This window comes from Natator depressus, chromosome 3 (genome assembly GCF_965152275.1).
Source record: "Natator depressus isolate rNatDep1 chromosome 3, rNatDep2.hap1, whole genome shotgun sequence".
Taxonomy (NCBI): Eukaryota; Metazoa; Chordata; order Testudines; family Cheloniidae; genus Natator; species Natator depressus.
In genome coordinates, this window is record NC_134236.1 from 597,693 (window position 1) to 617,460 (window position 19,768).

Consider the following 19,768-nt stretch of genomic DNA (forward strand, 5'->3'; position numbering starts at 1 on the left):
GTCCTGTCCTAACTTCTCCCCAGCTGTGTGAGGCTGGTGGCTGGGCCAGCAGCTCCCATTACAAACTTTGGGCTGGGTGTTCCCCTGTGTGCCACCTGTAACCATTCCCTGCCCAGCTCTGAGCCTCACTGCTGCCACTCCCGGTTTCTGGGGAGGCCCTACGAGGCCATACAGCATGTCTCCCCTGGGCAAGGAGAAGGGACTCTTCCCTGTGCGGGGGCAGAATGTGCTGGCCTTGCCATGGGCCAAGGTGCTGCAGTTACTTTTCCAGATTTCTCTCTTCCATTTTTCTTAACTGCAGCAGCCAGTGGGATTTTTCTGGGTTTCCCCCCAAACCAAGTCTCCTTTCCCGCTCTGGGACCAGTCAGGAACACCCCACCCTCTCTCTCCTGGTTCTGTGGAGGGCTCCTTGGAGGAGCAGAGAATGATGAGACCTTTCTCAGCCCTTCTGAAGGGACACTGGCTCTTCTCTCCCAAGTGCTTGGTCTAGCTAAAGCTGTCCCCTCAGCGAGTGTGGGGTTTGATCTCTGGCACCTGCTCTCCCACCATCCACACAGCCCTCCCGCAAAAGGAGAGGAACTGGGACTGAGATTTCTATTATAAAAAAACAAGCAGGGGGAGCCTGACAGGCCTCTGGGTACACAAGAGAGGCCAGAAGTTCACCAACCCAGTGGGGAATTCTGCAGGGCGGTGCCAAGCCACTGGCAACCTCCAGCTGAGACGCCAGGAAGGATTCCTAGTTGTACAGTTTGTGCATCTGGTTGCACATGGGCAGAGAGGAGCTGGACCAGATCCAGCAGCTGGCTCAGGAGGGTGGTCGGGGTCTTTTCCCTCCAGTGAGTGCCAGCTCCTATCTTATCCCAGCTTGAGTGGACTGGCTGGCTTGGGGATTGGGAATGCAATACAAGGCCTTTCTCCTCTATGGGCGCTGGCTCTGGTCAGCCCAGGACAGGACTGCCGAGGGCGTGGTGGGAAATGGGATACTGGGCCATTCCTATGTACGTCACCAGGTCCAGTCGATCCCAGGGCAGTAGTGACATAAACTCTTCAGTGGCCTAAGCGAGGTGAGCTGGGGTCCACATCACCAAGCCGTCATCAACCACCGGGACTGCTGGCAGCCTCAGCAGGGAGGCCAAGGCATGACTGGGCCCCAGAGACCCAGGAGGGTCCCTCCAGGGGACAGCGGAGGCAGACTGGTAGGGACAGGATGGGAAGGTGGTCCTGCTATCCCCTGTGTGGGTAGGTTACATGGAGCCATCCATCTCCACAGCACATAGTCCCACACCGTTCATCAACACAACATGCCGTGCACCGTTTCCTGTCTGATGAGTATTCAGCCCATGCCCTGCTCCAGCTGGCCTGGGAGGAGCCTAAACTGCTCCTGGGAGGAGATGGGTTCTTGGGCCCGGCCCAGCAACAGAGTCTGCGTCTGAATCATAGAATCATAGAAGATCAGGGTTGGAAGGGACCTCAGGAGGTCATCTAGTCCAACCCCCAGCTCCAAGCAGGACCAATCCCCAATTTTTGCCCCAGATCCCTAAATGGCCCCCTCAAGGAATGAACTCACAACCCTGGATTTAGCAGGCCAATGCTCAAACCACTGAGCTATCCCTCGCCCCCGGGGCCCGGCCCAGTGACAGAGTCTGCGCGTGCCACTCCTGTGTCCGGGACCCAGCCCAGCAACAGTCTCAGCATTTCCGTGCTTGTGTTCTCAGGCTGTACATCACGGTGGAGGAACCTGATCTGGCCATCACCATGTATAAAAAGTGTAAGATGTATGATGAGATGATTCGCCTGGTAGCAAAGTACCACAAGGACTTGCTGAGTGACACACACCTGCATCTGGGAAAGGTAAAGCTCTCGGGGTTCGGGCAAGGATCTGTCATCCCAGCGGGAGGGCTAGAGACGCTCCCTAACACACCGCCTCCTATTACAGGAGCTGGAGACTGAGGGCTGCCTGCAGGAGGCTGAGTACCACTACCTGGAAGCCAAGGACTGGAAGGCCACAGTGAACATGTACAGAGTGAACGACATGTGGGAGGAAGCGTACAGGGTAACAGCAGCTCTTTAACAGCGAGGACAGGGCATGGCACCAGCAGGTCCCCGTATGTGTCTAGCCACAGTGTTGCTGGCAGCACTGCAAGTCCCAGCATGCACTGCTCCCTACTGGTCCGAACATAAGCCGTGTGTGATGATGGATGAGGTGCTTGGGTCAGGATGGAGCCTGGGATCCACATCTGCAGCCCTCTTGGGTGAGCAATGCAGGAGGCAGGGAGGTCTCTGCATTCCGTCCCCTGCAGGCCCTTGCCTCCTTCTCACCAAGCTGCAGGGAGGCCGTAACTTGGGGAAGGGTCTCTGTGTTGAGGAGGGAGCCACGGACTCAGCTTGCTCCAGCAAGGAGCCCCCTGGGAGACTCAGCTGGTCCTTCAGCTCTGTTTGCTTTGGACAGGTAGCCAAGGCCCACGGGGGGGCGAATTCCTACAAGCATGTGGCCTATCTGTGGGCAAAGAGCCTTGGAGGGGAAGCTGCCGTGAAACTCCTCAATAAGTTTGGGCTCCTGGAAATGGCCATCGACCATGCAGCAGACAATGGGTGAGTGTCTTGAGGCCAGGAGCTTGCCTCCTGGCACAGGGAGAGCAAAGCCAGGCCTGGCGAATGCCCTTCACTCACAGCCGCTACAGGCCCCAGGAGGGAGGCGCCCTCTGCATCCCACAGGGACTGAGGAGGAGCTGCTGTGGCCTCTGCCCCCCTCCCATCCCTGGGGGGCTGGGAAGGAGCTTTTCCCGTCTTGGCTTGGGGGAGGTGAGGCCTTGCACAGCTTCCACCTGCAGGGGCGGGGGCCAGGGACCAACTCAGCAGCAGCACCAGAAGCTGCCACCTGCTGGGGCCGCCTCCTGTCGTACACCAGCACCTGCCCTGCCCTCTCTCACTGCCTGCACCATCAGTCACCACAGCCATCTCCTGTGCCGGGTCCTAGCCCCAGCTCTCCCCTCACAAGCCTCCCACCTCGCCCTGGGTTCTGCCTGCCAGCACCAGCCCTTCCCCTCCCGTCCGCTGTGCGGGAGGCGTGGCCAGGCTGTGCCCCACGTGGGGCGTAGCCCGACCTAGCTTGGCTCACCCCGTCTCTCTCCTCTCATCACAGTGTCTTTGACTTTGCATTCGAACTGGCCCGGCTCTCGCTGAAGCAGAAGACACCCGAGATCCACTTCAAGTACGCCATGTTCCTGGAGGACGAGGTACGACCCTGCACTGTACCCAGGCTGCAGAGCACTTGCCCGGGGGCCTGCACGAGGCAGGTTCTTCCGCCTCCCCAGGGAAGTGGCATGGCAGCAGTTCGGAGCCTGGAGCGTGTAAGCCGGCTCTGTGAAGCCCTTGTCCCTCCTGGCCAAGGAGGAGCAGGAGGCCACAGTGCCTAAGCAGATTGCTCTCCTCTGTCCTAGGGCAAGTTCGAAGAGGCTGAGGCCGAGTTCATTAAAGCTGGGAAGCCCAAGGAAGCGGTGCTAATGTGAGTGCCCCCTGTTGACTGCATCCAGGTTCCAGGCCAGGGGGCCTTGCTCCCTGCCTGACCCCAGCCTGGCAGCTCTTCTTTCCAGTTGATCTCGTGCTCCCTCCCACCCCCATCTGCTGGACCCAGGCTGGCATGTCTCATTGGCTCCCCAGGTTTGTCCACAACCAGAACTGGGACGCTGCCCAGCGCGTGGCTGAGGCCCACGACCCAGACAGCGTGGCTGATGTGCTCGTGGGGCAGGCTCGCTTCGCCTTTGAGCAGAAGGAATTTCAGAAAGCAGAGGCCTTCCTCCTGCGGGCCCAGCGCCCAGAGCTGGCCGTGAAATATTACAAGGTGGGTGTGGCCAGTGGTTACATTGCTTGACCCCACAGAGCTCAGTGTCTGGGTGGGGAACCCAACCCCATTCCTACCTGAGAGCTCAGTGTCTGGGCAGGGAACCCCTGCATCATCCTCCTGAGTGCTCAGTGTCTGGGTGGGGACCCTCCCGTGCCCCCCACCCCCCATTCCCATACGAGAGTTCAGGGTGGGGATGAGGACCCACCTCCCCTGTTGTCCCCCACGAGAGCTCAGGGTCTGGGCCTAGAACCCACAACCCCTGTCCTGTGAGTAGCTGTGGGGGACTGGGGGGTTGGATTGGGAGAGGCTGTGGGTGCCCCCTCCCCAGGTGTAGCTGTGAGGGGGTGGGGGATCAGGAGGGGCTATGGTGTCCCCTCCGTGGTAGTAGCGGTGAGGGGCTGGACCGGGAAGGTCGGGGGCTGGATCAGCCCTGGGGTGCCTGGGAGCCCAGCAGGCTGAGCAAAGACCCTCCCCACTCCGGCCCTGGTGTGTTTGGTGCAGGAGGCCAAGATGTGGAGTGACGCCCTGCGGACCTGTAAGGAGTACGTCCCCAGCCGGCTGGAGGCACTGCAGGAGGAGTACGACAGGGAGGCTGCCAAGAAAGGTACCAGGTAGGCCAAGGCTGTTCAGCTGGGGGCATTGGGCTGAGCCAGTGCAGGGACATCCAGAGCTTGGCTGAGTTCCCTGCTCCCTGCGGCGGGGCTTCTGAGCCCATCACTGCTGCCTCCCTAAGCACCGGGCGGGGGCAGGAGACAGGACCAGCTGAACCTCTCTCCATCCCTGCACCTGCCTCTCCCTGTGTGTGCAGGGCTCATGCCCAGGCCTGGCCCCACCAGGATCCCTGCGCCATCTCCCCATGCCCAGCATGGGCTCACATCCTGTGTTGGTCCTGGCAGAGGCGTGGAGGGCATGCTGGAGCAGGCCCGGCAGTGGGAGCAGGCTGGGGAATACGCCAGGGCCGTGGACTGCTACCTGAAGGTTCAGGATCCCAGTAACAGCCTGCTGGTGGAGAAGTGCTGGCTGAAGGTAAGTCCTGAGCCCCTGGCCCTCCACTGGTACCCCAGGGGCCTCACCATACACTGGCTCCCTCACCCCAAAGAGACACCATGCCCAACCCCCAAGTGTCTCTGGGGGCTTCAGGCTGAGACCCGAGAGATGAGCTGGGCACCAGTGACCCATTGAAGGCTGTGCCCTGAACAACCCCATCGCCTGAGGCCAGGGCCAGGGTTGGACTCTCCGTGACGGGGCCTCTCCCCACAATCTCGGGGCCGAGGCCTGGCTCTCCCCAAAGGTGGCCTCCCACAATCTCGGGGCCAGGGGCCGGCTCTCCCCAAAGGGTCCCTTTCTCTAACAGCTCCTGTCCCTTGCACCGCTGATGCCTTTTGTCCTGCAGGCAGCTGAGCTGGCCATTAAATTCTTGGGCCAGCCCCGGAGTGTGGAGGTGATGCGTCTGGTGGGACCCCAGCTGGTGGCCATGAAGAAGTCCAGCACGGTAAGGGCTGCTGCTTTCAGCGCGGTGCTGAAGAGAGGTGTTAATGTCAGGGGAATGAAAGGTGAAGGGGTAACTTGGTTACAGTCTCTGAGTACCTACATGGGGAACAAACATTTAATAACGTGCTCTTCAGTCTAGCAGAGGCAGGGCTAACGCGAGCCCATGGTTGGAAGCTGAAGCTAGAAGAATTCAGACTGCCAATAAGGTGTGAATGTTTAGCAGTGAGAGTCATTAATTACTGGAACAACTAGTTCCTCGGCTGTACAGTCGCTGCGTGCTGACCAGGGGGGCGAGAAGGGAAGTTGGCATTGTGTCCCAGAGAAGGAGGCAGGTGCCGTGTCCTGAGGCTAGGGGAGTGAAATATTGGGTGATCCAATCACGATAGTGTGCTTGGACTTTCAGAAAGCCTTTGACAAGGTCCCACACCAGAGGCTCTTGCGCTAAGTAAGGAGTCATGGGATAAGAGGGAAAGTCCTCTCATGGATCAGTAACTGGTTACAAGATAGGAAACAGAGAGTAGGAATTAGTGGCCAGTCTTCACAATGGAGACAGGTAAATAGCAGGGCCCTCCTGGTGATCAGTGCTGTTCAGCATGTTCATAAATGATCTGGAAAAAGGGGGTGAACAGTGAGGTGGCCAAATTTGCAAATGATACAAAATTCACTCCCCCTGAAGCCTCTGGCATTGGCCTGTGTCGGCAGACAGGACCTGGGCTAAATGCAGCATTGCTCTGACCCAGTGTGGCCATTCTGATGTTCTCATTTTGTGGAGCATGTTTCAGTAGTGCCCAGAGGCTGCAGTCGGGCTCTGGCCCCATGGTATGGGTTCTGTAGAAGTGGGTCCAGATGGCCTCTGGCCTTGGAGCCCCAGGTGACAGTGCCCAAGTGTGACCCTGCTCCGGTCCTGCAGGCAGCTGAGCTCTACCTCAACCTGGACCTCATCCGAGAAGCTATCGATGCCTTCATTGAGGGTGAAGAATGGAACAAGGCAAAACGTGTGGCCAAGGAGCTCGACCCCAGGTAACCCTCGGGCTTGGTCCTCGCCCCTGACCCTTGCAGGTTCCTCTCCATCCTCTCCCCTGACTGCCCCCTGCAGATTCCCCTCCGTCCTGTCCTCCCCACTGCCCCTTGCAGGTTCTCCTCCATCCTGTACCCCCGTCACTGCCCCTTGCAGGTTCTCCTCCATCCTGTACCCCCGTCACTGCCCCTTGCAGGTTCTCCTCCATCCTGTACCCCGTCACTGCCCCTTGCAGGTTCTCCTCCGTCCTGTACCCCCGTCACTGCCCCTTGCAGGTTCTCCCCTTTCCTGTACCCCCATCACTGCCCCCTGCAGATTCCCCTCCGTCCTGTCCTCCCCACTGCCCCTTGCAGGTTCTCCTCCATCCTGTACCTCCGTCACTGCCCCTTGCAGGTTCTCCTCCATCCTGTACCCCGTCACTGCCCCTTGCAGGTTCTCCCCTTTCCTGTACCCCCGTCACTGCCCCTTGCAGGTTCTCCTCCGTCCTGTACCCCCGTCACTGCCCCTTGCAGGTTCTCCTCCGTCCTGAACCCCCGTCACTGCCCCTTGCAGGTTCTCCTCTTTCCTGTACCCCCGTCACTGCCGCCTGCGGGTTCTCCTCCGTCCTGTCCCCCCATCACTGCCCCCTGCAGGTTCCCCTCTTTCCCACCCTCCCCCACTCCCCTACTGTCCCCCAGTCACCCTCAGTCCCATTTCCCACTGCTGCCCTTAAGGCACTTACAGTCCTACCCCCCCCCCTTCCCTTTTGCCTGTCTCCATCCCCTCCCGCCTGGAGTGCTCTTGGTCCTGTCTCCCTGTGCGCAGTTTTCTACTGCCTTCCTCCCAGGTGCCTCTGTCCCTCGCAGCCTCCTGCCATGGGTTGGGGGTGTCTGTCTGCCCTCACCCCAGGTGCCCCAAGGGCCTGCTCGTCCTCCAGGGTCCTGCTTCTCTCAGGAGCCTGGCAGACACACCCCAGCTGGGTCGTTCCCTGTCCCTGTCACTGCAGCTGCAGTGGGACCCCCGCTGGGCCCCTGTGCTCCACTCTGGGCACCTCCCCATGGTGGCCATAGGGCACCCTTGGTTTGGCTGCCAGTCTCCTTCTGCCTGGCAGGTCGGAGGAGTATGTGGACCAGCGCTATAAGGAGTATTTAAAGAATCAAGGCAAAGTGGATTCGGTAAGAATGTTTTTGTCTGGGGCTGAACAGGGGGCCGGGGTCGTTCTGTGCCCAAGGGGCCCTCCCACGAGGCCGGCAAGGGGCCGGGGTCGTTCTGTGCCCAAGGGGCCCTCCCACGGGGCCGGCGAGGGGCCGGGGCCGTTCTGTGCCCAAGGGGCCCTCCCACGGGGCCGGCGAGGGGCCGGGGCCGTTCTGTGCCCAAGGGGCCCTCCCACGGGGCTGGCGAGGGGCTGGCGTCGTTCTGTGCCCAAGGTGTCCTCCCATGGAGCTGGGTGAGGGGGCAGGGCCATTCTGTGCTGGGGGTGGTGCATTGTTTGGGGGTCTGGGTGCTAACGTGCAGGGCAGTGTGATGCATGTGTGCCTGAGTGCCGGTGCTGGGGGGCAGTGGAGGGCTAGGTGCCCGTGCTGGGGAACGGTGTGATGCATCGGGGCTGGGTGCCCGTGCTGGGGGAGGGGGCTGGGTGCCTAAGCCGGGGACAGGTGTGGGGCCTTGGTGCCTGCGCTGGGGAGCTGTGGGGGGCTGGGCACCCATGCTGGGGGGAAAGGGGTCTGGATGGCTGTGCTGCTGGAGGGGGCTGGGCGCCCGTGTTGGGGAGCTGTGGGGGGCTGGGCACCCGTGCTGGGGGGAAAGGGGTCTGGGTGGCTGTGCTGCTGGAGGGGGCTGGGCGCCCGTGTTGGGGAGCAGTGGGGGGCTGGGCACCCACACCAGGGGGCATCTCCCCTGCTCAATGCATTCTCAGGGTGTTGTGGCTCTCTCCTGTCCCACAGCTAGTGGGGGTGGATGTCATGGCTGCCCTGGACATGTATGCGGAGCGGGAGCAGTGGGAGAAGTGCCTGGAGACCGCGGCCAAGCAGGTACCAGCCCTGGGCACTGTGCTCACAGCTCTGTCCCCACCACCACTGCGCAGGCCAGGCCGAGTGCCAGGGCCCAGGCTCTGCGTGGCACGCAGCGGGAGAACGAGAGTAAGGGAGAGGAGTGGGGCAGATGGGTCAGTTCTGAATTTTCCCCCTTTTGATGTCATTGAATGTCCCCGCATTCTCATGCTGAGGGGTAGGGAGACGAGATGCTCCCAGTCTCCCTTCTCTGGACCGCGCACTATCTTAGGGCTTGTCTACACGGAGCGAGCTGGGACCCTGCTGCTGTGCACTCAGGGCTCTGTCGTGTGCTTTGATCTGCCGTTCTAGATCCACGCGCACTGTGGATAGGCTACACTGGCACGTGGAGCTGGGAGTGCTGGCACATCATGCCGGCTCTGGTGGAGTAGCCTGCTGGCAACAGGAGTGGAGAGTGGCAAGCGTCAGCACAGGCGAGCTGTCCTGAGTGTGTTCCCCGGGCTCCAGGCAGGTCTGTAACTCAGGGCAGCTAAGCCCTCCCGCTGCTGGCTGCTGCTCATGCTACTGGACCTACATGGCTGTTTAGTGCCATGTATGAGGGCTAGTGCAGGTAGCTCCCAGCTCCACGTGCAAACCGAGCCGTAAGGATTGTTGGCAGGGTCCACGCAGCCAGTTAGGGTGTGGCAGGCTAGGGCGCTGTAGATTTACACACACACACCCCCGTGCTGTGCCCCAGCTCTCCATAGACACTTGTATCGTCCGCTCTCTAAGGTAACAATCCCAGCCCCTGGTTTTACAAAAGGTAGATCGTGCCAGACCAACCTGATCTCTTTCTTTGAGAAAGTAACAGATTTTTTAGACAAAGGAAACGCAGTGGATCTAATTTACCTAGATTTCAGGAAGGCATTTGATACGGTGCCACATGGGGAATTATTAGTTGAATTGGAAAAGATGGGGATCAATATGAAAATTGAATGGTGGATAAGGAATTGGTTAAAAGGGAGACTACCGCTGGTCATACTGAAAGGTGAACTGTCAGGCTGGAGGGAGGTTACTAGTGGAGTTCCTCAGGGATCGGTTTTGGGACCAATCTTATTTAATCTTTTTATTACTGACCTCGGCACAAAAAGTGGGAGTGTGCTAATAAAGTTTGTGGATGATACAAAGCTGGGAGGTATTGCCAATTTAAAGAAGGACAGGGAAATCATACAGGAGGATCTGGATGACCTTGTAAACTGGAGTAATAGTAATAGGATGAAATTTAATAGTGAGAAGTGTAAGGTCATGCATTTAGGGATTAATAACAAGAATTTTAGTTATAAGCTGGGGACGCATCAATTAGAAGTAATGGAGGAGGAGAAGGACCTTGGAGTATTGGTTGACCACGGGATGACTATGAGCCGCCAATGTGATATGGCCGTGAAAAAAGCTAATGCGGTCTTGGGATGTGTCAGGTGAGGTATTTCCAGTAGAGATAAGAAGGTGTTAGTACCGTTATACAAGGCACTGGTGAGACCTCATCTGGAATACAGTGTGCAGTTCTGGTCTCCCATGTTTAAGAAGGATGAATTCAAACTTGAACAGATACAGAGAAGGGCTATTAGGATGCTCCGAGGAATGGAAAACCTGTCTTATGAAAGGAGACTCAAGGAGCTTGGCTTATTTAGCCTAACCAAAAGAAGGATGAGGGGAGATATGATTGCTCTCTATAAATATATCAGAGGGATAAATACGGAGAGGGAGAGGAATTATTTAAGCTCAGTACCAGTGTGGACACAAGAACAAATGGATATAAACTGGCCATCGGGAAGTTTAGACTTGAAATTAGACGAAGGTTTCTAACCATCAGAGGAGTGAAGTTCTGGAATAGCCTTCCAAGGGAAGCAGTGGGAGCAAAATACTTATCTGGCTTCAAGATTAAACTCGATAAGTTTATGGAGGAGATGGTATGATGGGATAACATGATTTTGGCAATTAATTGATCTTTAACTATTCATGGTAAATAGGTCCAATGGCGTGTGATGGGATGTTAGATGGGGTGGGATCTGAGTTACTACAGAGAATTGTTTCCTAGGTATCTGGCTGGTGAATCTTGCCCACATGCTCAGGGTTCAGCTGATCGCCATATTTGGGGTGGGGAAGGAATTTTCCTTCAGGGCAGATTGGAAGAGGCCCTGGGAGGTTTTCGCCTTCCTCTGTAGCATGGGGCACGGGTCACTTGCTGGAGGATTCTCTGCACCTTGAAGTCTTTAAACCATGATTTGAGGACTTCAATAGCTCAGACCTAGGTGAGAGGTTTATTGCAGGAGTGGGTGGGTGAGATTCTCTGGCCTGCATTGTGCAGGAGGTCAGACTAGATGATCGTAATGGTCCCTTCTGACCTTAATATCTATGAGTCTATGAGAACCCTTTCAGTCTCTATGTGTGGCAGACTTGTTCCAGGTCCTTGATCATTCCTGTCACTCTGTTATAACTCCCTTGAGCTCTGTGACACCCTTTGAGATGGGGGACCAGCACTGCTGTGTCTGGATGAGCCTGCACTGTTGATTCATATAAAGGCATTGGAATATTCTGCATATTGTTCTACATCTTGTTCATGGATTAATTGATTTTTAAGGCTAAAAGGGACCGTTGTGATCATAGAATCATAGAACTGGAAGGGACCTTGAGAGGCCTCTAGTCCAGTCCCCTGCACTCATGGCAGGACTAAGTATTATCTAGACCATCCCTGACAGGTGTTTGTCCAACCGGCTCTTAAAAATCCCCAATGGTGGAGATTCCACAACCTCCCTAGGCAATTTATTCCAGTGCTTAGACACCCTGACAGGAAGTTTTCCCTAATCTCCAACCTAAACCTCCCTTGCTGCAATTTAAGCCCATTGCTTCTTGCCCTATCCTCAGTGGTTAAGAAAAACAAATTTTCTTCCTCCTCCTTGTAACAACCTTTCACATACTTGAAAACTGTTATCATGTCCCCTCTCAGTCTTCTCTTTTGCAGACAAAACAAACCCAGTTTTTTCAATCTTCCCTCATAGGTCATGTTTTCTAGACCGTTAATCATTTTTGTTGCTCTTCTCTGGACTCTCTCCAATTTGTCCAAATCCTTCCTGAAATGTGGCGCCCAGAACTGGACACAATACTCCTGTTGAGGCCTAATCAGAGTGGAATAGAGCAGAAGAATTAATTCTTGTGTCTTGCTTACAATACTCCTGCTAATACATCCCAGAATGATGTTTGCTTTTTTTGCAACAGCGTTACACTGTTGACTCATATTGAGCTTGTGATCCACTATGACCCCCAGATCCCTTCCCGCAGTACTCCTTCCTAGGCAGTCATTTCCCATTTTGTATGTGTGCAACTGATTGTTCCTTCCTAAGTGGAATACTTTGTATTTGTCTTTATTGAATTTCATCCTATTTACTTCAGAGCAATTCTCCGGTTTGCCCAGATCATTTTGAATGTTAATCCTGTCCTCCAAAACACTTGCAATCCCTCCCAGCTTGGTATTGTCCACAGACGTTATAAGTGTAATCTCTATGCCATTATCTAAACCATTGATGAAGATATTGAACAGAACCGGAATCAGAACTAATCCCTGTGGGAGCGCACTCATTATGTCCTTCCAGCATGACTGTGAACCACTGATGACTACTCTCTGGGAATGGTTTCAGAGTAACAGCCGTGTTAGTCTGTATTCGCAAAAAGAAAAGGAGTACTTGTGGCACCTTAGAGACTAACCAATTTATTTGAGCATAAATTGGTTAGTCTCTAAGGTGCCACAAGTACTCCTTTTCTCTCTGGGAATGATTTTCCAACCAGTTTTGCACCCACCTTATAGTAGCTCCATCTAGGTTGTATTTCCCTAGTTTGTTTATGAGCAGGTCATGCGAGACAGTATCAAAAGCCTTACTAAAGTCAAGATATACCACATCTACCGCTTCCCCCCTATCCTCAAGGCTTGTTACCCTGTCAAAGAAAGCTATCGGGTTGGTTTGACACAATTTGTTTTTGGCAAATCCATGCGGACTGTTAGTTATCACCTCATCATCTTCTAGGTGTTTGCAAATTGATTGGTTGATTATTTGCTCCATTATCTTTCCGGGTACAGATGTTAAGGTGACTAGTCTGTAATTCCCCGGGTTGTCCTTATTTCCCTTTTTATAGATGGGCACTATATTTGCCCTTTTTCAGTCTTCTGGAATTTCTCCCATCTCCCATGACTTTTCAGAGATAATCGCTAATGGCTCAGCTATCTCCTCAGTCAGCTCCTTGGGTATTCTAGGATGCATTTCCTCCAGCCCTGGTGACATCTAGTCTGACCACCTGCATCGCACCAGCCATAGACCCACCCAGTGATTCCTGGCTGAGCTAGAAAGAGACATGCGACCTGAGCTTCCAGCCACTGGATCTCATTCTGCCCTTTTCTGTGAGGTGCAGTAACTCTCTTCTCCAAGCTCACTCTCCTCCACTGAGATACTTACAAAAGTCCCCTCCAAACCCTCTCTTTGTTAAACTCAGTAGTCTGAGTCTGTCACTAGAAGGCAGCTTTCCCAGACCTTGCATTGTTCTTGTAGTTCCACTCTGAACCTTTCCACTTTGCCAATTTCCGAGCCCATTCTGTATGCATCCTAACGTGTTGTGTATTCTCCTGGCCACAGCTGCACATTGAGCCGCCCCCGTGATGCCCAGGTTCCCGTCCAGAGCTGGTACAAGTAGCGTGAAGCCCTGGAAGGTGCTGAGTAGTCACAGTCCTACCACTGTGAAGGGGAGTGGGAGAGGCTGAGAGCCACAGGCGGGCGCTGAGGCAGACAGCCCGCAGAGGGGCTGTGGGCTGTGTGGAGGGACAAATCTGCTAGCCGGGGTGTTGGCTTTTCCTTTGCTGTTGCTGTCTCGGAGATGTGGCCGATTGTGCTGTGCGTGTGTGACTCTGGTGGACGCTGTCCTTCTGGAACGGACTACGCCCATCAGCTCCAGCAGCTCCTCTCCCAGAGCTGGTCACCGTCCTAAGCCATTGTCTGCTCCCTTTTCTGGGTCTGTCTGGCACTCCTTCCTCCCCTCCCTGCCGGCATGGGGCAGCTAATAGGAGCAGGCATGGCACCATCTGTGGTGGGGTCAAAGGGTCAGCCACAAACAGGGCCTCCTTGTGCTGGGTGGTGACAACCCCAACAGCCCCAGGGTGAAGGAAGGGGTCTCACACACCACAAACCAGATTAGTGCCACAGGGTTCTTGGGGGAGGGATTTGTTTTGTTTGGAGGAGAACAACTAATGGGAGGGGAAGGCAGCAAGGCAGGGGAGAGGAAGGTGAGGAGGACAGGTGTGGTATGAAGCTGAGGACTCATCCTCCCCTGCTTGCAAATCTCCAATACTCCGTTCTGGGGGTGAGAAGATAGGTTTGTTTGTTCTTACCTGTACTTTTTCCCTCTTAAGTAGCTTATTAGTTCCATAGGGTTGTTGATCACTGGGAGTTCTTCAAGTGCTTGCTCCTATCAATTCCAATTAGGTGTGCGCATGCCGTGTGCATGGCCGTCGGAGAATTTTTACCCTAGCAACGCTCGGTGGGTCGGCTGTGGAGCCCCCTGGAGTGGTGCCTTCATGGTGCTGGATGTATACCGCAGCCGACCCCGCGCCCCTCAGTTCCTTCTTACCGCCCGTGACGGTCGCTGGAACTGTGGAGCTCGGCTTTGCTGCTCTCCGCTCTCCCTAGTATTTTTTCCTTCAGTTTGTTAATAGTTTACAGTTATAGTGTTTAATAGTTGTAATTGTAGTATCGTATAGTTAGTGGGGTTGGAAGGGTTTTCCCTTCTCCCCGCTGGTAGCTTGGGCTCATGCCCAAGGCTCCAGGCTTTAAACCCTGCGCTTCCTGCTCCAAGCCCATGCCAACGGGTGACCCCCCCATGACTCTTGCCTAAAGTGTCTGGGGGAATCTCATCAGACAGAGAAGTGCAGGATCTGCAAAAGTTTTCAGCCCCGGACTAAGAAGGAGCGGGACTTTCGCTTATGACAGCTCCTCATGGAGGCGGCTCTTAGCCCTCAACCTCCAGCGGCACGCCAGGACCTGGCACTGAGCACTTCGGTGTGCAGCTCCCCGGTGGCAACAGTAGGAACTGCACGCTGATGGAGACGTGTGGCACCGGCGTTCCCCAGCACCGCAACCGACATCATCGGTCTGGCACCGCTCCCACTCGCCTGGCCAGAAGCGGCACCGTAGACCGGAAAAGGCGGGCCCACTCCAGCAGACACCAGCTTCCCTGGATCCGCCTTCAGAGCCGCGTCCCATAGCGAAGCGACCAGGGGCACAAGTGGCAACTTCGGTGCCACTGAGTCCAGTGCAACTGGACTCCCCGACTCGTAGCCTGGTTGAGGTCCCGTCACTATCGACTCCTTTGCAGCTGCAAGGGATCTGATTGCTATGACAGTGTCGGCATCCCCTCAGCAGACCAAGGCACCGGCTCCTGTTCGTGTGGTACCATCCTCGGGCAAGCCGGCCCTTATCCACCCGTCAACACCTGCAGCACCGATCCAGCTCTCGGCACCCTTCCCGCTCCCAACGCCACTTGCAGTCCCAGCGACGCTTGCAGTCCTGGCACCGCTCTCCTTCGCGGTGCCTGTCATACTCGCAGCACCGATCAGACTCCTGGCACCATTCTCGGCACTGCTTCGTACACCAGTCACCGTCCAGGAGCAGAACCCGGTCCAGATGCCACTCCCGACAGCGGTCATCATTGCGAACTAGGTCCAGACCTCGGCACTGGTCTAGGTCCCAGCACTGTTCCCCAACGCCACGGCGCCGCTCTCCACCTTTGCAGCACTGATCTCCAGCTTCGCAGCACCGATCTCCATCGCATCGATGTGACTCGGCGCAGACCCACTTGGCACCACCATGGCCATCGCATTCCACCTCTCGTTCAACAGAGTGGGACGCGGGGTCGTGTCTCTCGGACCACCGTCACTTAGATCACAGCCACCTGGACTCAGGGGCTGCTCATTGGCAGGCGCAGGGACAAGGTCCTGTTCAAGGGTCTACTCAATGGCCCTTTTGGATGCCCTGGGCGTACCATCAGGCCCAGTGTCCTCCATCTGGGGCTTCTCATTCAGCCCCCTCCGAGCCACAAGTGCCAGAGGCCACTGGCAGCCGTCCTGCTCCTGGGGGCACGGAGGCTGTGGTGTCATCCTTCCTGGCTCCAGACCCTCCTCCAACTCCGGTTCCCGGTCCGGACGCTGAGGTTGCGGCCTCACGACTACGAGACCCAGCTCAACAAGAGGTCCCAGATGATCCTCTTCCTCCCGTGGTCTCCACCTCATCCTCACCTGATGAGGCAGTGGCAGGAACTGCTATTTTGGGTCCCCCTCCAATAGACCTCCGCACCCACCAGGACCTCTTATGTAGAGTGGTGTGAAATATGAACGTCCAAGCAGAGGAGGTTATGGAGGTGGAGGACCCTGTGGTTGACATTTTATCCACAGAGGCTCCATCTAGGGTGGCCCTACCGCTCATCCGGACAATCCAGACCACGGCCAGAACAATCTGGCAAACGCCCACGTCCGTTCCTCCAACTGCTAAAGGGGTGGAGTGGAAGTACTTCGTCCCTTCCAAGGGATATGACTATTTGTACATGCATCCACAGCCCTTTTCACTGGTGGTGGCCTCAGTGAATGAGAGGGAGCAGCATGGTCAGCAAGCCTTGGCACCAAAATCAAAAGAGGCCAAACGCCTCCATTTATTTGGGTGCAAAGTCTACTCCTCGGATGGACTTCAGTTCCGGATTGTGAACCAGCAGGCACTCCTGAGCCGATACAACTGTAACTCTTGGAACTCCATGTTAAAGTTCAAAGAGCTGGTTCCTTCGGAGTCCAGAGTGGCGTTTGGGGTCCTGGTGGAAGAGGGCAAAACGGTGGCATGGACCTCATTGCAGGCCTTGTTGGACACCGCGGACTCCGCTGCTCGGACCCTCTCTTCAGGGATCGCAATGCGGTTTATCTCTTGGCTGCAAGTGTCCGGCTTACCACCAGAGCTTCAGCAAACATTGCAGGATCTTCCCTTCGAGGGCGAAGGCCTGTTCTCAGACAAAACTGACTCAAGGCTTCAAAGCCTCAAAGACTCAAGGGCCATAATGAGATTGTAGGGCATGCACACATTGGCTACCCAGCGAAAGCCCTTTAAGCCTCAGCCTCAACGCCCCTACCCCCATCCTCAGCCGAGGCAGGATTTTTACAGGAGACGGCGTAGTGGCAGGAGGAAACTCTCCAACCACCAGTCCGGGCAGAGCCAGGGCCCATCCAAGCTCTCGGCAGGTCCTAAACAAAACTTTTGAAGGGACACCCGAGGACGATGTACTGGACCTCGTTCAGGATCCTGCCCCACCCTTCCTGAATCATTTATCCCATTTCCACCATGCTTGGTCCCTCATAACCATGGACCGCTGGGTTCTTTGCACAGTGGAAAGGGGATACTCTCTCCAGTTTTCTTTCTCCCCACCCTCCCTCCCCATCCCTCTTCAGGGACCCCTCTCACGAGCAGCTCCTCATTCAGGAGGTTCAGATGCTCCTTGCCATGGGGATGATCGAGGCGGTTCCAAGGGAGCTATGGGGCAGGGGTTTCTATTCCTGTTACTTCCTAGTCCCCAAGGCAAAGGGCGGGCTTCGGCCTATCCTGGACCTGCGCGGACTCAACAAATTCATTGTAAGATTGAAGTTCCGCATGGTCTCCTTGGGCACCAATATACCTTCCCTGGAGACTGGTATGCCGCCCTCGACATGAAGGACGCATATTTCCACATAGCGATCCATCCAGCGCACAGACACTTCCTCCGCTTTGTGGTCAACCGCGAGCACTATCAGTTCACAGTTCTTCCATTCGGTCTTTCCATGGCCCCCCGGGTGTTCACCAAATGTATGGCAGTTGTGGCAGCCTTCCTTCATCGGAGACGGATACAGGTACACCCGTATCTCGACAACTGGCTCATCCGAGGCCACACCAAAGAACAGGTGCAGTCCAAACTTCAACTGGTCACGGACACGTTTTGTCGATTAGGCCTCCTCCTCAATGTGGCGAAGTTGACTCTAGAGCCAACCCAGAGATTAGAATTCATCGGGGTGGTCTTAGATTCCGTGCGGGCCCGAGCCCTCCTGCCGAACACTCGTTTCCAAGCTTTGTTGGGCCTCATCCGGAGCCTTCAGAGCTTCGCAACCTTGACAGCAAGAACGTGCTGGAGTCTTCTAGGGCACATGGCTTCCTGCACATACGTGACCAGACATGCCAGACTATGGCTCCACCCACTTCAAGCCTGGCTGTCATCAATCTATCGCCCAGCTCGAGACAGCCTGAACCTGGTGGTCACAGTCCCGGGAAAGGTCCTGGCCTCTCTCCGCTGGTGGCTAGACCCCAGGGCAGTGTGCAAAGGAGCCCCTTTTCACAGCCCTCAGCCCTCCTTGTCCCTCATCACAGACTCATCAGCCCTGGGATGGGGCGCCAATCTCGGGGACATCCAGACACAGGGTCTGTGGGCCCCGTCCAAGCTCTCTCTCCATATCAACGTACGGGAGCTGATGGCGGTGCGTCTTGGGTGTCAAGCCTTTTGGGAACAGTTGCAGGGTCGTTGCGTGGCGGTCCTCACAGACAACACCACGGCCATGTTCTACATCAACAAGCAAGGGGGGCCTGTTCCTTCCCCCTCTGTCAGGAGGCCATCCGACTGTGGGAATTCTGCATAGCCCACTCCATTCACCTGGTGGCGTCTTTTCTCCCAGGGGTCCAGAACACCTCAGCAGGTCCTTCCACTCCCACGAATGGTCGCTTCGACCAGATGTCATCCACCCCATCTTCCTAAAGTGGGGGTTTCCCCAGGTCGACCTGTTTGCCTCCCTCAGCAACCGGAAATGCCCGGCTTTCTGCTTCCTCCGAGGCCGCTCCCCGGGCTCTCTCACAGACGCCTTCCTACTTCCTTGGATGAGCCGATTGTTTTAGCCTTTCCCCCGTTTCCCCTGGTACAGAAGGTCCTGCTCAGAGTGCACAAGGACAGGACTCCGCTGATTCTGATCGCCCCGGCATGGCCCAGACAGCACTGGTACACCACGCTGTTGGAGATCTCCGTGGATGCCCCAGTGCCACTGCCCCTTTTCCCAGACCTGATCACTTAGGATCACGGCTGCCTCTGTCACCCCGAGCTACGATCCCTCCACCTCACGGCGTGGATGCTGCATGGCTGAGCTCTCAGAGCTCCTCTGTTCTCATTTGGTGTAGCAGGTTCTGTTGGGTAGCAGGAAACCTTCCACTCAGGCCAAATATATGGCTAAGTGGAAGCGATTCTCATGCTGGTGCTCTCACCGCGGCACGGCTCCCCCCTCCAAGCGTCCATGCCTCTCATTTTGGACTGTCTCCTGAGCCTGAAACAGCAGGGCCTGGCGATATCCATCAGAGTTCACCTGGCGGCCACCTCTGCTTTCCACCCTGGAGCGAATGGCCGATCTGTCTTCTCCAACCCCGTGGTCGGTAGGTTCCTTAAGGGCCTGGACCGTCTCTACCCGCAGGTACGGCAGCGAGTCCCTACATGGGACCTTAACCTCGTCCTCTCCAGGCTTATGGGGCCCCCGTTCAAGCTGTTGGCCACACTGGAACCAGATTGCTGGCACTTAAAATTAAAAATGTCATAGAGCAGTTTTTAAACTAAGGGCTGGGGGAAAGCCGACAGGTGCGGAGGAGCACGTGGTTCAGACAGAGGCATCCCTTAGGGGAGGATCTATTAATGGAGATTTTCTATGTCCTAGTAAGGAGGAGAGGATGGAGGATAATAAAATACAGGCAGGATCTGATGAGAAACAGTCAAATGAGAAAGAGTCCCATTCAATTACATCATGTAATGGCAGACAGCTAAAAAGTGACAAGTTTTTAAAGTGCTTATATACAAATGCTAGAAGTCTAAATACCAAGATGGGTGAACTAGAGTGCCTTTGGATATTGATATAATAGGCATCACAGAAACTTGTTTGAATGAGGATAATCAATGGGACACAGTAATACCAGGGTACAAAATACATCAGAAGGACAGAACAGATCGTGCTGGTTGGGGAGTGGCACTATATGTGAAAGAAAGCATAGAATCAAATGAAGTAAAAATCTAAATGAACCAAACTGTACCATAGAATCTCTATGGATAGTAATTCCATGCTCTAATAATAAGAATATAGCATTAGGCATATATTACCGACCACCTGAGCAGGATGGGAATAGTGCCTATGAAATGCCCAGGGAGATTAGAGAGGCTATTAAAATTAAAAACTCAATAATAATAGGGGATTTCAGCGATCCCCATATAGCCTGGGTCCATGTCACCTCAGGAAGGGATGCTGAGATAAAGTTTCTTGACATCTTAAATTACTGCTTCTTGGAGCACCTAGTCCTGGAACGCACAGGAGGAGAGGCAATTCTT

The 19,768-nt window shown here is 55.5% G+C and overlaps 1 protein-coding gene across 1 annotated transcript in view; it reads left to right on the forward strand.

Annotated features, from left to right (window-relative positions):
• The window catches only part of IFT172 (intraflagellar transport 172), a 133,700-nt gene that overhangs the window by 91,101 nt on the left and 22,831 nt on the right, over nt 1-19,768 (forward strand). The window contains exons 28-39 of the mRNA XM_074947253.1: nt 1,716-1,851; nt 1,937-2,053; nt 2,450-2,592; nt 3,143-3,236; nt 3,441-3,505; nt 3,661-3,841; nt 4,346-4,455; nt 4,741-4,870; nt 5,238-5,336; nt 6,246-6,355; nt 7,444-7,507; nt 8,276-8,362. Of these exons, the coding sequence (XP_074803354.1) occupies nt 1,716-1,851; nt 1,937-2,053; nt 2,450-2,592; nt 3,143-3,236; nt 3,441-3,505; nt 3,661-3,841; nt 4,346-4,455; nt 4,741-4,870; nt 5,238-5,336; nt 6,246-6,355; nt 7,444-7,507; nt 8,276-8,362 (1,336 nt within the window). The remainder of the gene's footprint in view (nt 1-1,715; nt 1,852-1,936; nt 2,054-2,449; nt 2,593-3,142; nt 3,237-3,440; nt 3,506-3,660; nt 3,842-4,345; nt 4,456-4,740; nt 4,871-5,237; nt 5,337-6,245; nt 6,356-7,443; nt 7,508-8,275; nt 8,363-19,768) is intronic.